The sequence below is a fragment of the Lissotriton vulgaris genome, chromosome 1_1 (assembly GCF_964263255.1).
Source record: "Lissotriton vulgaris chromosome 1_1, aLisVul1.2, whole genome shotgun sequence".
Taxonomy (NCBI): domain Eukaryota; kingdom Metazoa; phylum Chordata; class Amphibia; order Caudata; family Salamandridae; genus Lissotriton; species Lissotriton vulgaris.
Window position 1 is genome coordinate 1,314,222,705 of NC_141685.1, and position 12,530 is coordinate 1,314,235,234.

General features: G+C 42.7%; 1 protein-coding gene across 2 annotated transcripts in view; it reads right to left on the minus strand.

Annotated features, from left to right (window-relative positions):
• AVIL (advillin) overlaps positions 1-12,530 on the minus strand; it is a 411,867-nt gene that overhangs the window by 80,131 nt on the left and 319,206 nt on the right. For both annotated transcript variants that reach the window (XM_086965687.1, XM_086965696.1), the window contains exon 16: positions 4,313-4,457. In XM_086965687.1, the coding sequence (XP_086821813.1) occupies positions 4,313-4,457 (145 nt within the window). The remainder of the gene's footprint in view (positions 1-4,312; positions 4,458-12,530) is intronic.

Genomic DNA, 12,530 nt, shown 5'->3' on the forward strand with positions numbered 1-12,530 from the left:
AACGAATCCAAAACGCCTCAGCCAGGCTCATATTAGACATCCCGCGTAAAGAACATATCTCTGGTCACCTGAAAAACCTCCACTGGCTTCCCGTCAATAAGAGGATCACCTTCCGGCTCCTAACCCACGCACACAAAGCACTCTACGAAATCGGACCAGAATGCCTCAACACACGACTGTCCTTCTACTCCCCCTCCCGCCAGCTACGATCATCCAACCAAGCCCTTGCCACTGTACCTCGCATCAACAAAACCACCATGGGAGGTAGATCCTTCTCCTACCTGGCAGCTAAAACCTGGAACTCCCTTCCCACTCACCTTCGCCTTACTCAGAATCACCTAGCATTCAGAAAGCAACTTAAAACGTGGATATTTGACAAGTAATTCCCCTCCCCTCCTCAAGCGCCTTGAGACCCTCTGGGTATGTAGAGCGCTATATAAATTCTTTGACTTGACTTGACTTTACATTACTCAAGGTAGCGAGAGTCTGGGAAATTTTCTGAAAGAAATCTAGGGAACCATGTGGAATTCCATCACTCATGCCTCTCTTTACTACTCTATGAAGGAACTTTAGGATGGTAACCTTCATAGTGCAAGGATGGAATCGCAGCGGTAGGAAAGAGGATGAGATTCCAATTCCTGCACCTCTCTGTGTGGATCTCCTAAGTACGAATGAAGGGAAGATCTTCATTACTCACTGATAGTAAATAAGGAAGAATTTCAACACCTGTGTTATTTATTAAATCATCGTAAATTAATTATCCTATAGTCATTGGTAATGGCTCAATCAATTCAGAGGGTAAGCTGTCTGCCATGTAGCAGTTTGTTTAACATTCTATGTACACATGCAAGAGAAAATCAGTTAAACAATATTTCTGAGGACTTTCCACCTCTGTAAGGCAGGTAGAAAGAAAGGGAGGAGGTTAGTACTCAAGTAAAGTTTGTTTGCAAAGTTTACAGACAACTATATTTGAGAAAAATGACTTCAGGAGCATATGTTAATGAATTGCTCTTACCTAATTGTGTATTTCATTCACATATTCAAATAACAAAAGCGAAGGGGTAGTGGCTTATGAATACAGAGCCTTAAGCCTGCAACACATTCCCTCTAGTCTTGTTAATGCAATGGCACTATTCACTCATAAAATATTGCATACAATTGAACTGTTTAGACAAGCTTAAGGCTGAAATCCTTGTTGCCAAATATAGCAATGAATAATATCTGGAGCATACCATGACCACACACTCCACACTCTCTTTCTCATGGCTCTCTTTTCCTATTCAGCATGTCTTTATAAATCCTGTTGCCAATAACATGCTTGTAACCATGACCTTAACAACTTTAAAACATAGTCTATAGTTATTAATCATCTCAACCCTCCTATATTCTATTTCATAGATTTGAGATTTGAAGCGACAGGAAGACCACCTTTTGAGATATAATTAAACACCATAATTGATTGAACAGTGCATTCTAGACATTTCTAGCTGTATTGTTCTGCAGAACTAGCATGTCAGATGCCACTTGCTGTAGGCAATTTTTAAAGTGTATTTGACACATTTTTATAGCACACTTGAGCCCATAGGTGCAAGTTCAATTGGGGCATATTGGTCAAGTAGTTATGTTGCACTTGGCCACACAAAGGGGCGCAAGGGTGAAACAACTACTAAGTTAAATTCCTCAAGCCACACAAGGTTACAGTGCATGGCCCTGAGTGGCTTAATACATCTAGAATAATGCAACCCATTGCAAATCTCTGTCTTGCACTTCCATGGGTGGTGAGTGAGTGTTCCCACGCAACGGCCATGGATTTTGGCGCATTCCCAGATTTACCATTACTGGTAGACCTAGGGAAGCATCAAAATGCTAGGTGTCCCCAAGGGAGGCGTAGCGAGGAGAAATATCTTTATTTCTCCTAGATTTTTCCTCTTTACTCATTCTATGTGTGCTGTATTTTGCAGCACACATAGAAAGAGGAATATCTCTCTGGTGATTGTTTTGTGAAGGAAGGTCTCCCTTCCTGCACAAAAACAATCCTGCTTACAACGCAGGCCCCCTTGTATCATGGTGAAAGGGTTAGCAGCAGGCAGCACACTGTGTGCCAGTGTTGGAAAAAGACAGAAATGCGCCCTATTATGTTAAATACGGTGCATTACTGCCCTTTCCCTGGCATGCAGTGCAGCAAGGGGGGCTTTAACTGTGCTGCGTGACGTTTTGATAAATATGCCCCTCAATGTATAACAACATTTCTACATTGTAAGGCAACTGGATGATAAATATTATAAAGCAGTAATCATTATAAAAGTGAAGTAGAGTCTGAAGTGGGCTTGTTTTAGGTTCCTTTCTTAAATTTCAGGACAAAATTGCGCAATTTTCTTTCAACTAAAGAGTCTGTGGTTAAGAATGAATGAAGGAAGTGACTTTTATAGTGCATGGTAATTCAAAGATGTCCCAACAATGATGAACGCCTGAGCTCAGGACAGATTATGCTTTGAGAAAGATATGTGAGTCAGAAGAGGAAAAATCTGGGGGTTTTATGGAGGACAGTGACATTCTAGAACTGCTCACCTCAAATGTCTGTTTTTCTATCAAAGTCTTTAAGCATAGGATTAGCACAGTGCCATCCACGCCGAGATAGAAAAGGACAAAGTCTTTTGCCATTTCTACAGCAAAGTCTTTAAGCATAGGACTAACACAGTGCTGTCCTTGCCGAGCTGTAAAATGACAAAAGCCATTTATCACTTCTGTCACAGTATTACAGTTTTAGAATGGTAAAATACCAACTCAAGCCAACCTGAAATGAGTAAAAGCAACCCCTGACACAGTGTTTCGCTCTAATTAGAGCTCTTTAGAGAGGTATAGCTTTGTCCAGACACAAGGGAGCACCCAGTATAAGTCAAAAACAAAACCTGTGCCTGAAAGGGTTTTGTTTCAGGTTGGCTTGAGTTGGTATTTTACCATTTCAAAGCAATAACACTGTGCCTAACAGGAGCTGCTTTCCACCTAAACTTGAGAACTACCCACCTGCTTTTTGCATAATTTATGTGTCACTCTATTCCTGAAAGGGTTTTGTATATATATATATATATATATATATATATATATATATATATATATATATATATATATATATATATATATATATATATATATATAGCCTTGTACTTAGAATTGGAAACACAAAGCAAGAGTTTTAGGATTTTAGAATGTTTTTAATTTTAGAAAATAGTGGAATCAGCCGATATCTGAACCTTCAGTATGAGGTCCAGGCACCTGCTCATTAATTAGTATCAGTTAGTTGCTTTCTCGATCGCATGCTCTCGTTTCCATTCACTTATATTAATTAAAAACAGAATAATTACTATATGCATTGTTTTTAGCATTATACGCTTAAACTGATTTAAGCTGAAAGCTCTGGTCCATTGAAGTGGCAGTTGACTCGCTTTATTTTGCTAGCATACTGGCTATTTTGGAGTGTTAAAATGTATAGGCTATCCCAATAGTTGTGTTTTTCTTTTTACAATAGGAAGGAGACTAGTGTTGTAAGAAGAGTATGTGAACAATGCAAAAAGTAGTCTATGCTTGTGAAGAAGTTTATTGAGCAGGACTGTTTTTTAGGGGAAAAAAAGAACAGAGAGCAGCTTGTGTCAAATGTCAAAACAGGAAGTTTTCTGGATTTCTAAAGTAGCTTGAGGGGAAGGTCAGCACAGGAAGTCGCCTGGATTTGTAAGGAAGGTGGGTGACAAGAACAGAAGGTCAGAACAGCACGTGGTATGATTTTTTAATAAAAAGTCAATGAGCAGAGAAGAACTGGTGTTATAGAGCAAGTTCCTGAGCTGGACATATAGCAGCTAGTGGTTGTGGGGATGGTGACTGAGAAGGATGGGAAAGGGGCTATTAATGTGAGGAGAGAGAAAAGACGGTCAGAAATACAGGGCTGTCCAAAGTGTGCAGGGCAGAAGGATGCCTCAGTTGTGAGGAGGGCCTTTGAGAGAAGAAATAAAAAGTCAAATTCTGATTTAATTTAAGCTGTTCCCATATGAAAAATAAAGTCCTTTCTAAAAATACCTGAGACACTCAAAACTATTTACTTCTGGAACACTAAGAAGGGTAATTAATCATCTCAATGAGGACTCTTGAAACAGCCTTCAAAACAGATATTTCTTGGTGGCATCCAATGCAATGATCTATGGTGAGATATTATGTCCTATTCCATGTCCCTCATTATTTTCCCTATTAAAAAGATCCTTTGAATACCTGACAGATCTATTTCTATGACACTTGTTAAAAAAAGCACAGTCTCTTCTCTCACCTGGTCCCAAGTGTCCAGCAGCATGACATCCGTCTCATTGAGATCATCCTGGGTAAAGTCGCTGACTTCGCTAACAATGAAGCGTCCAGTCTTGTTTGAACATTCGAAGAGCCTGGGATGGAAGTCTGGTTCCTCCTGCTGGAGTCTGTAAGAAATAGCTGTTGTTTAAATCTAACCTAATGGCCTTGAAACCAATCACTCATGTAGATCTTGTAGATACTGCATAGTTGGCACATGGGTTGGATTAATAAATGCACATCTGCTGAGGACAACCAAAAGACTACCCACTACTTACCTTATAATGTGTTGCACTTAAACAATGAGGTACTTAACATCCACAAATAACAAAGGATTTCAAAGAGAATATAGATATTACAGTTAATTTTTTATAGCACAATATTCACCATTTTCAAGGCCTCCTGGCACTTAAGAGGTTTTGGATTTGTGTCATGGAGGTGTGTCCCAGGCGGGTTGTATTGTGAGGTGATCTTATCTTTATGGTTCAGCCAAACTCACATATGCAGGTAGTGGTCTCCGTGTTTAAATCATTGCAGGTTGTATTTTTCTTCCTCTTTTGTTGTTTTCATTCTTGTGTTCATGATGTTCTGATCTGGCACAAACTAATAATTCTTGTTGTGCCCATGCACAGCTTCTCTGTCCAGGGTCTTTTGTCTGAAAGTTTGTGAGTTCTCCTATCAAATATTTTCACTGGGTGTGGGTTTGTGTCTTGCAATCTTCCACCAACTTGCAAAGATTTGATTGAGGTGCATGCCTGTTTGTGCTGAATGGGTGCATGTGTTGTATGGTACCACAGTTATGTTGTTTTGTGATTAATTGCCTTTGCCTGGGTGAAACAAATTTGCCTTTGTTCTTTTAAGTTATGTCTGTGTATTAATGTTCTGGTCATGTAGGAGTCTGACTTTTTGTTTATTCTGTTATAGTTTGTATTTGTTTTTATTAAGCGCGACAAGGGATATCACGGCGTTAGGAAAGCGTTACCCTGAGATAAGAGTGGAGAATGTTCAGACATCTGAGAACAGGGGACCTAGACTAAATAGGGCTGCAAGTGTCAGGGATTATATCCTAGAAAACAGCCATGTTTTCAGCTTCTTCCTAAAAGACATATAATCATCTGTAAGGCAGAGGTCTAAGGGAAGTGCATTTCAATTAACGGCTGCCAGATTAGAGAAAGAGCAGCCTGCTTCTCTAACTTTCTTGATGCTTTTGATTTTGGCCAGAGCGTTATAGCAAGACCTCAGTTTTCGTGTAGGGGTGTAGAATTGAACTTTGTCCTGCAGGATTCGGGGGCCACGCTTGTGTAGCGCTTTGTGTGCATAACACAGGAGCTTGAACTTGGCCCTTTGGTGCACAGGCAGCCAATGGGGTTCCCTCAGACATCCAGATACCGAGCTGTATTTGCTTTTATTGCAGACCCGCATGGTGGCAGCATTCTGGATCGCCTGCAGTTGGGAAAAAAGATACTCAGGCTTGCCCACATAGATTGCGTGCCCATAATCTTAGTTTACTAGAAAGTAATGCCTGGGTAAAAGTCTTTCTACAATTTAAGGGGATCCATGATAAGAGTCTTCTTAGTAGCTTTAGCATGGCAAAGCTTTTTCCCTTTTTCCGCACAGCGCTCGTACTTGGTCTTGCATGGTTAATGATTGTCGATGAGTATGCCCAGGTTTTTTGCAACTCGTTTGGGTTCCAGTGCAGCTCCTAGCGACCGTGACCACCAGGTATCGTCCTAGACTAGGTGAGCCCCTCCAAAAAGCAGGATTTCAGACTTCTCAGCGTTTAGTTTCAGGCAGTGTTCTGTCATCCAAGTTGCCGTTTCTGAGAGACAGTTGATTAGGTTGTTTCTGGTATCCTCATGCTTTTCTTCAAAGGCAATTAGTAGCTGTGTATCATCCGCATAGAAGCAGATATTGAAGCTCCATTTCCAGCCGATATTTGCCAAAGAGGAAACATAGGCATTGAACAGGGTGGGGCTCAGGTAGGCTCTCTGTGGGACACCCTAGTTGATAGCTTTTGAACTGGAGGAGAAGGGGGCATTTGAATTTTTGTGTTCTGATACGTAGGAAGGAGTTGAACCACTGAAGGGCTTTCAACTGTAGTCCCTTTTCATGTAAAATGCTCATCAGGTGGTCGTGAGATACTGTATTTAATGCTGCTGTCAAGTCCAAGATCTTCCCATACCATGAAAGTGTTGGTAGGAAAAAGAGACGTGCTGGTGATTGTGTGAGACAGAGTAAGAGGTTGGTGAGGCTGCTTGAAGTGATATCAACTAAGTTGCCTTTGGAGTGTTATTCCAGTTGTGATGGCTGGTAGAAAGATGGAGGGAGTTCACAGTAAAAGGATCTTTTCAAAATCTGTGCCTCCCTAGTGCTTTTTTGTAACCCTTGGTGTTTTCCAGTTACTCCTGTTTCCCCTATTGTTTCCCTGTGTCTCCCAGACCTAAAGTGTCTTCTTACATTAGACTTTCCCCTTTGCCTCTTGTTATTTCATTGTATTCCTGTGTATTTCCATGCCAGTGTCTTCACAGGCCAGTGTCTCCTAAGTACGTTCCCTGCTTGCATCTCCCTTCCCTTGTCCTTGTTGGGTTTCTCCAATGTCCACCTGTGTGAGTAACAGGCATCAGTGTTGTTTTCGCCTACATTGTTTCCCCAATGTTTTACAATGTCTCCCTGCACCCATGTATCCCATATCTGAGATGCCTCCATGTTTGTATCTTCACATCACTTGTGGTTCTGTGCATCCATCATGGAATATGTCTCTCTTTGACCATGATACAAGATGCCAGATTTTCATGTATCTGCCTCCCTTTGTCCATATTACACCAACTATTTGGCCCCTCATCTCTATCAATTTATGTACCCAAGTACCACGTCTTCTTGTGGCTGTCTACACCTGTATCTACACGGTAGCTTCCCATTACTTGTCAGTATATTTATATGTCTGCCTTTTCCACATTGGCCAGTGTCCTTTTCCAGTTACATCACGTCAGTGTCTTCTCTGCTTCATTTGTGTTTTCCCATGTCTGTACCTTATGATATTTGCTTCTGCTTATATTTGTTTCTGCTTATGTTGCCTCCCCAAGTCCTCAAAATCTGTAACTGCTCTTGTTGCTGCATGTACATGTGCCATGCTCTCCATGTCACCAAATGTTCACATCGCCCCGGTGTTCTGCTTTTGTCACCCATGTCTGTGTATATATTTGTCCATGAGGTCATATGGCTGGGCTTTCCTACCACTGATATTCTCTGTCTCCACTGTATCTTTGCCACTTCCCATGTCTGTCCCTCCCTGCCCCAGTATTTCCATGTGTCTCCATTTATGTATCTCCCCGTACCTTTGTTTCTGCAATCTCTCCAAATGTCGCATTCTCTGCATGTTTTTCTTTCCATATTAATCTCTCCCCATCTGTCATTCCACATTGTCTTCATACTGCTGTTTCTTCCTGTGTTTGTGGCCCTATCCAGGTCTTCCATCAGTTTCCCCAACCTTGTCTCTCCAGCGTTTGTGCTCGCTTTTATAATATGAAAGTGGTTAGAGTATCTGACTGTGCATGAACGGAAGGGCTACCTATGCTGAGGGAGCCTACGTAAATGTAGCCCCAAGATGGTGCGTTTCCAATGGCAGCTTTTTTTTGGATTGAACTAATTAAGATTATTGCCCTTTTCCTTTCCATGTGTGTGCTACTGCTGCTACCCTGTTTCCCATTCATGTGAATGCAAGGCCCTGAAGTATTGAGTGTCTGTAGGGGTTGTAGGGAGGGTTTGATCTACTAATGCTACAACGATCAGGGAGAAACCTATTATGTAAAATATAGGGGTTTAGTCATACTGTGGCAGCTCAATTTCAGGTTGCCCAAAGATGACACCGATTGGCTTGAAGGGTTCTGTGTAGGGTTTTTTTGTATACAGGAAGAATGGTGCACTGCCTGGTAGGGGTGGGTTCAAGTAAAAAACAACAACAATGATAGCGTGCTAAAAGGGCAGAGGATACCCCAATAACCCCTGAAGGGAGTGGCCAGGGCCCACTCAGTGAATACAACAAAAGTCCTGTGCACTAAGCATGGGTGGAAAATCCGTTCCGCTCGTGGATTTTGTGGATTTTCGGTAAATTCGCAATCCGCGAACGCTCGCAAATTTACCGAGAAATCCGCAAATTCGCACGCAGCGGATTTTTTTTTCTTGGTGATACAATTTTGCGGCGTGCGGTGTAAGTTCGCAATTGCGAACATGTAGGTGCGGCGGGCAGCAACAATCTCGCACTCGCGAAATTACAAAAATTGCAATTCTGCACAAGAAATCTACCAGCAAGAAGCATAGACCTTCTGAAAATGATGATTTTTATCAGAATAACTCCTCAGGTTGACATTTGCCTGCACTTTTTTGGATTTGAGGCCTTTTGACTTTCTTTGGATCACTTTTGGATTAGAAATCAACTTTCTCAAGTAAGCTTGTTTGGGGCATTACAGTTGCTGTAATGCTGTTCTGCAGAAAAACGAGTTTTGCAAAAGTGAAAGCATTCATCAGGTTCAAAAGTTCAAACTCATCATTAGTAACCATTCCCTCTAGTGCTTCCTGACTAGGGCCCCTCCAGAGTTCAGTTGCTAGTTGCAACAATTGTATGACCCTGCTCTGACCCTCACAGCAGGCTCATAGAATAGCTACAAGTAGGCCACAAAGGTCCTGGAAAAAAAATTGCACTGCAATAGAAAGCAAATTACAGATAAGGAAGCAGGTGCCAGACTGGAATTTTAAAACAGTGACACATTAATAAATCAACCCCAAATTAATTCATGTCAGTTGAAGCAGGGCAGGTGTGCTTGCTTTTTCCCCCCATAATCTACAGTGATGATGAACCAGAGGGTGGCATTGATGTACCAGAGGGTGGCATGGGTGAAACAGAGGGTGGCAGGGGTGAAACAAAGGGTGCTGGGAACCTGTGATGATGAACCAGACGTAGAAACAACATAATCGCGACCGTTGCGAGCCGACATGTAAGTTCGCAATTGCGAACTGGTACAAAATCCTCGCGAACTGGCAGAAATCCTTGCGAACACAAAAAAAAATCCGCAAATTCGCGAGAATTCGCGGATTTTGCGGATTGCGAAATCGCAAATTCGCAAAATTCGCGAACGCCAGATTCGCAAAATTCGCCCATGCTTACTGAGCACACGTTTATGGTAGGTACATACAAATGTCAGGTATCAAAAGCAAAAGAATTTGTACCGAATGAAACAAGGTGGACACAATTCAGTAGTTTATTTCAAAGTGAAGTGAATTAGACCTTCCTTTTGGGAAGGATGACATCAAAGAAATAACCAGATAACACGTGTTTCGTCAAACGGGCCATAAACCAGTGACTCTTCAGGGCTGTATACGGTCAAATAGTACAAGTTTGTATGGCCGGTGATAATTACAACCCGGCGAACATGAGGTAAGGTATAATACCATATAAAGGCTGGTTCAAGCCAGGAAACAAACAGGAGACGAGCGGGTACATCCGTCGAACAGCAAGATCTGTTGTTGTGAAACGAGGAGACGAGTGATGTCTTCCTAGGTCCATAAAGCTCCTTGGAACCAACACTGCATGACACATTTTCTCAGGTAAGCGATGTATCGGTGTGATACTCCACAACCAGAATACTCTAGTTCAGCGGTTTGGACTGGATCCCTGTAGCCAGCCAACACTCCATTGTGGCCGGCCTGAACTACTGACTTTTCCCCAGTCTAGAGCGACCAGTTATCCATGTGCTTTTTGACACTGTATTCACTGAAATTTTCAAATTTAATTTCTCTGGTTCTACTGATTGTATTTTTGTAATTTTGGTCTTGTTTAATCTCCTAAATGACACTCTATTTTTCAAATTTTCTAATTTGGTGTGGAATTTTGCTTGTGTTGTGTTTTTACTTTATTACTGTTTGTAGTGCTGCATAAACACATTGCCACTAAGTTTGACTGCTCTGTGCCAAGCTACCAGAGGGTTGAGCACAGGTTAATTTGGGGTTTGTTTGTAACCTAATGTCTTACACATGTCCAATTCAAATACCAATTCTGTAGGATAACACAACTATAGTGACCTCCGCTTCCAAAAGTAAATACCCAAAAGACTTAGATAGCTTGCACCACCTCTATTCTTGGCAGAGGTGTAACTCGCTGAACTTGACTTCATTCAACTATTAGTCCTATCCCACTAGGGTGAAGGCAACACCCTACTCACTAGCACCTGTACACCCATCTGACATTACTCAAATGGTTCCTTCATGCAACCACACACAACCTTAATTGACTGGGAAGTACAACAAAATTACCTCAACCCTCTAGGAGGTTCATTGGCTGCACCAGTCTCCCATGTTACATGCAATATCTGTTGTGTCACCTTCAAAGGTGTGAACCCCATCATGCTGCCTGGCAGCAGGATCAAGATCTCCATTGGCAAAGTAATGCATTCAGCAAAGTCAGTCTCAGGCTTGAGACCAAAAGACTTTTGAAGTCAACGAACAGCCTACCACTGACACACACCAAGTATTTAGAATAGAGATCTGTGAAGCTTTATCAATCCTCCAGTTGGGTAAAAAGTTATAGATAAACTGTAGGAGGCTGGCTTAGTATAAGGTGCTCACTTATGTAAGTGTAGCACCCTGCACTAATCCAGACAAACCTTATGGTGATTTTAGTGGCCTTAGACAACTTTAGAAAACTCTTTAAGTGGTAGCTGTGGAGAGCAGCCTTCGGGCTTCGTCCACAAGGAATGTACATCAGCTTGTTTTACCAGTACTTAATGTTATGGTGTAGGTTAAGAGACAAAGAACCACACAGTGTAGTTATAAAAATATGTATTTATTATAAACAGTCACAAACACATTGCAATATCTCCTACCTGGAGATATAACCACAATACACACAATACTTTGATAATAGAACACAAAAGTAGCACAAATACGCAATGGTCTCCAGTGGGAGACCAAACTATATACTAAAAGAGTGGAATGCAAACCACGTCTTAAGTCGTGACTGAACCCAGAAGATGTAGAAGAGCCGGGGACCCCAGAAACCACCCAAGGTAAGTACCCAGGAACCCAACGGAGGCCGCGTGAAGAGTGGAAACACGACCGCCTCCTCAATACAAATCAATGGGTAAGTCGCAGTTTCAGTTTTAACCTTTTCCATGCTCATGACAAGGCCAGCTCGTCATGAGACACAGTGGAGCTGTGCTTATGACGAGTTGACCTTGTCATGATCCATGGACTATTCCAATTTCCAGCACACAGCGGGAAAACCCCTTAGCAGCCAAGGTGTTAAAGAAGGAAGACCCTTACCAGCGGACCCTGAAGAAACCCCATGGAAGATGGAAGGTTGGAGAGTCACCCCACCCATGGATACCCTAGGGAAGTCGGGTGCATAGGTGCGAAGTGACGTTGGAAACCCCGTAGACCACAATGGAGGACTTCTGTGAATAAGCAGTTGGCAAAGAAGGCGAAAGAGTCCGGTGGAACCCAAAGGTGGATTCAGGATGAGAGGTACCTGCAAGCAGAGAGGATACAGTTTATGCCGCTCAGGAGTGACCAGGAGGCATGGAAGATGAATGACCATTGATGTCGTAGATGAAGGAGATTGACGGTGCCCTTGAAGTTACAGCTGTGCGTAGCAGGCAATGCTGTAGAAGACCAGAAGCCATTTACGAGCTGTCCCATGTTGGATGTCAGGAGCCAGGGGGTCGGTGTCCGTCGGGAGCACCAACAAGCCTTGACAATGGCAACCAGCATAGAATGCGAAAAAGGTGCAGTGTCAGGACCAGCAAAGTCCAAGTGACTCGCCATGAGCAGGTACGTCAGAGCAGGCCCTGAACAAGCAGGCGAGCCCACTGCAGCCAAAGAAGACTCTCAAGAGGACCCACAGACCAAAGGCACAGGAGTCGCAAGATCACCTCGAGCAGCTCACCAAAGGACTAAGGCCCACGGTGCAGAGGATGCGGTCCAGGCGAAGATCTTGGTTGCAAGAGATGCTTGAGGCTGGAGCTTCCTGGAGCCAGAAGATCTCTAGTGAAGAGAGTCAACAAGTCCTGGCAATGGCAACCGACACAGTACACAGGGATTCTGATGAGGGATACTGGCTTCAAACGTACTGTGAAGGCAGTGCAGGCCTCGAGGGAGTTTCAGAACCACCACATGTGTTGCTGAACCTTTCAGAGTCCTTAGGAGCTCAG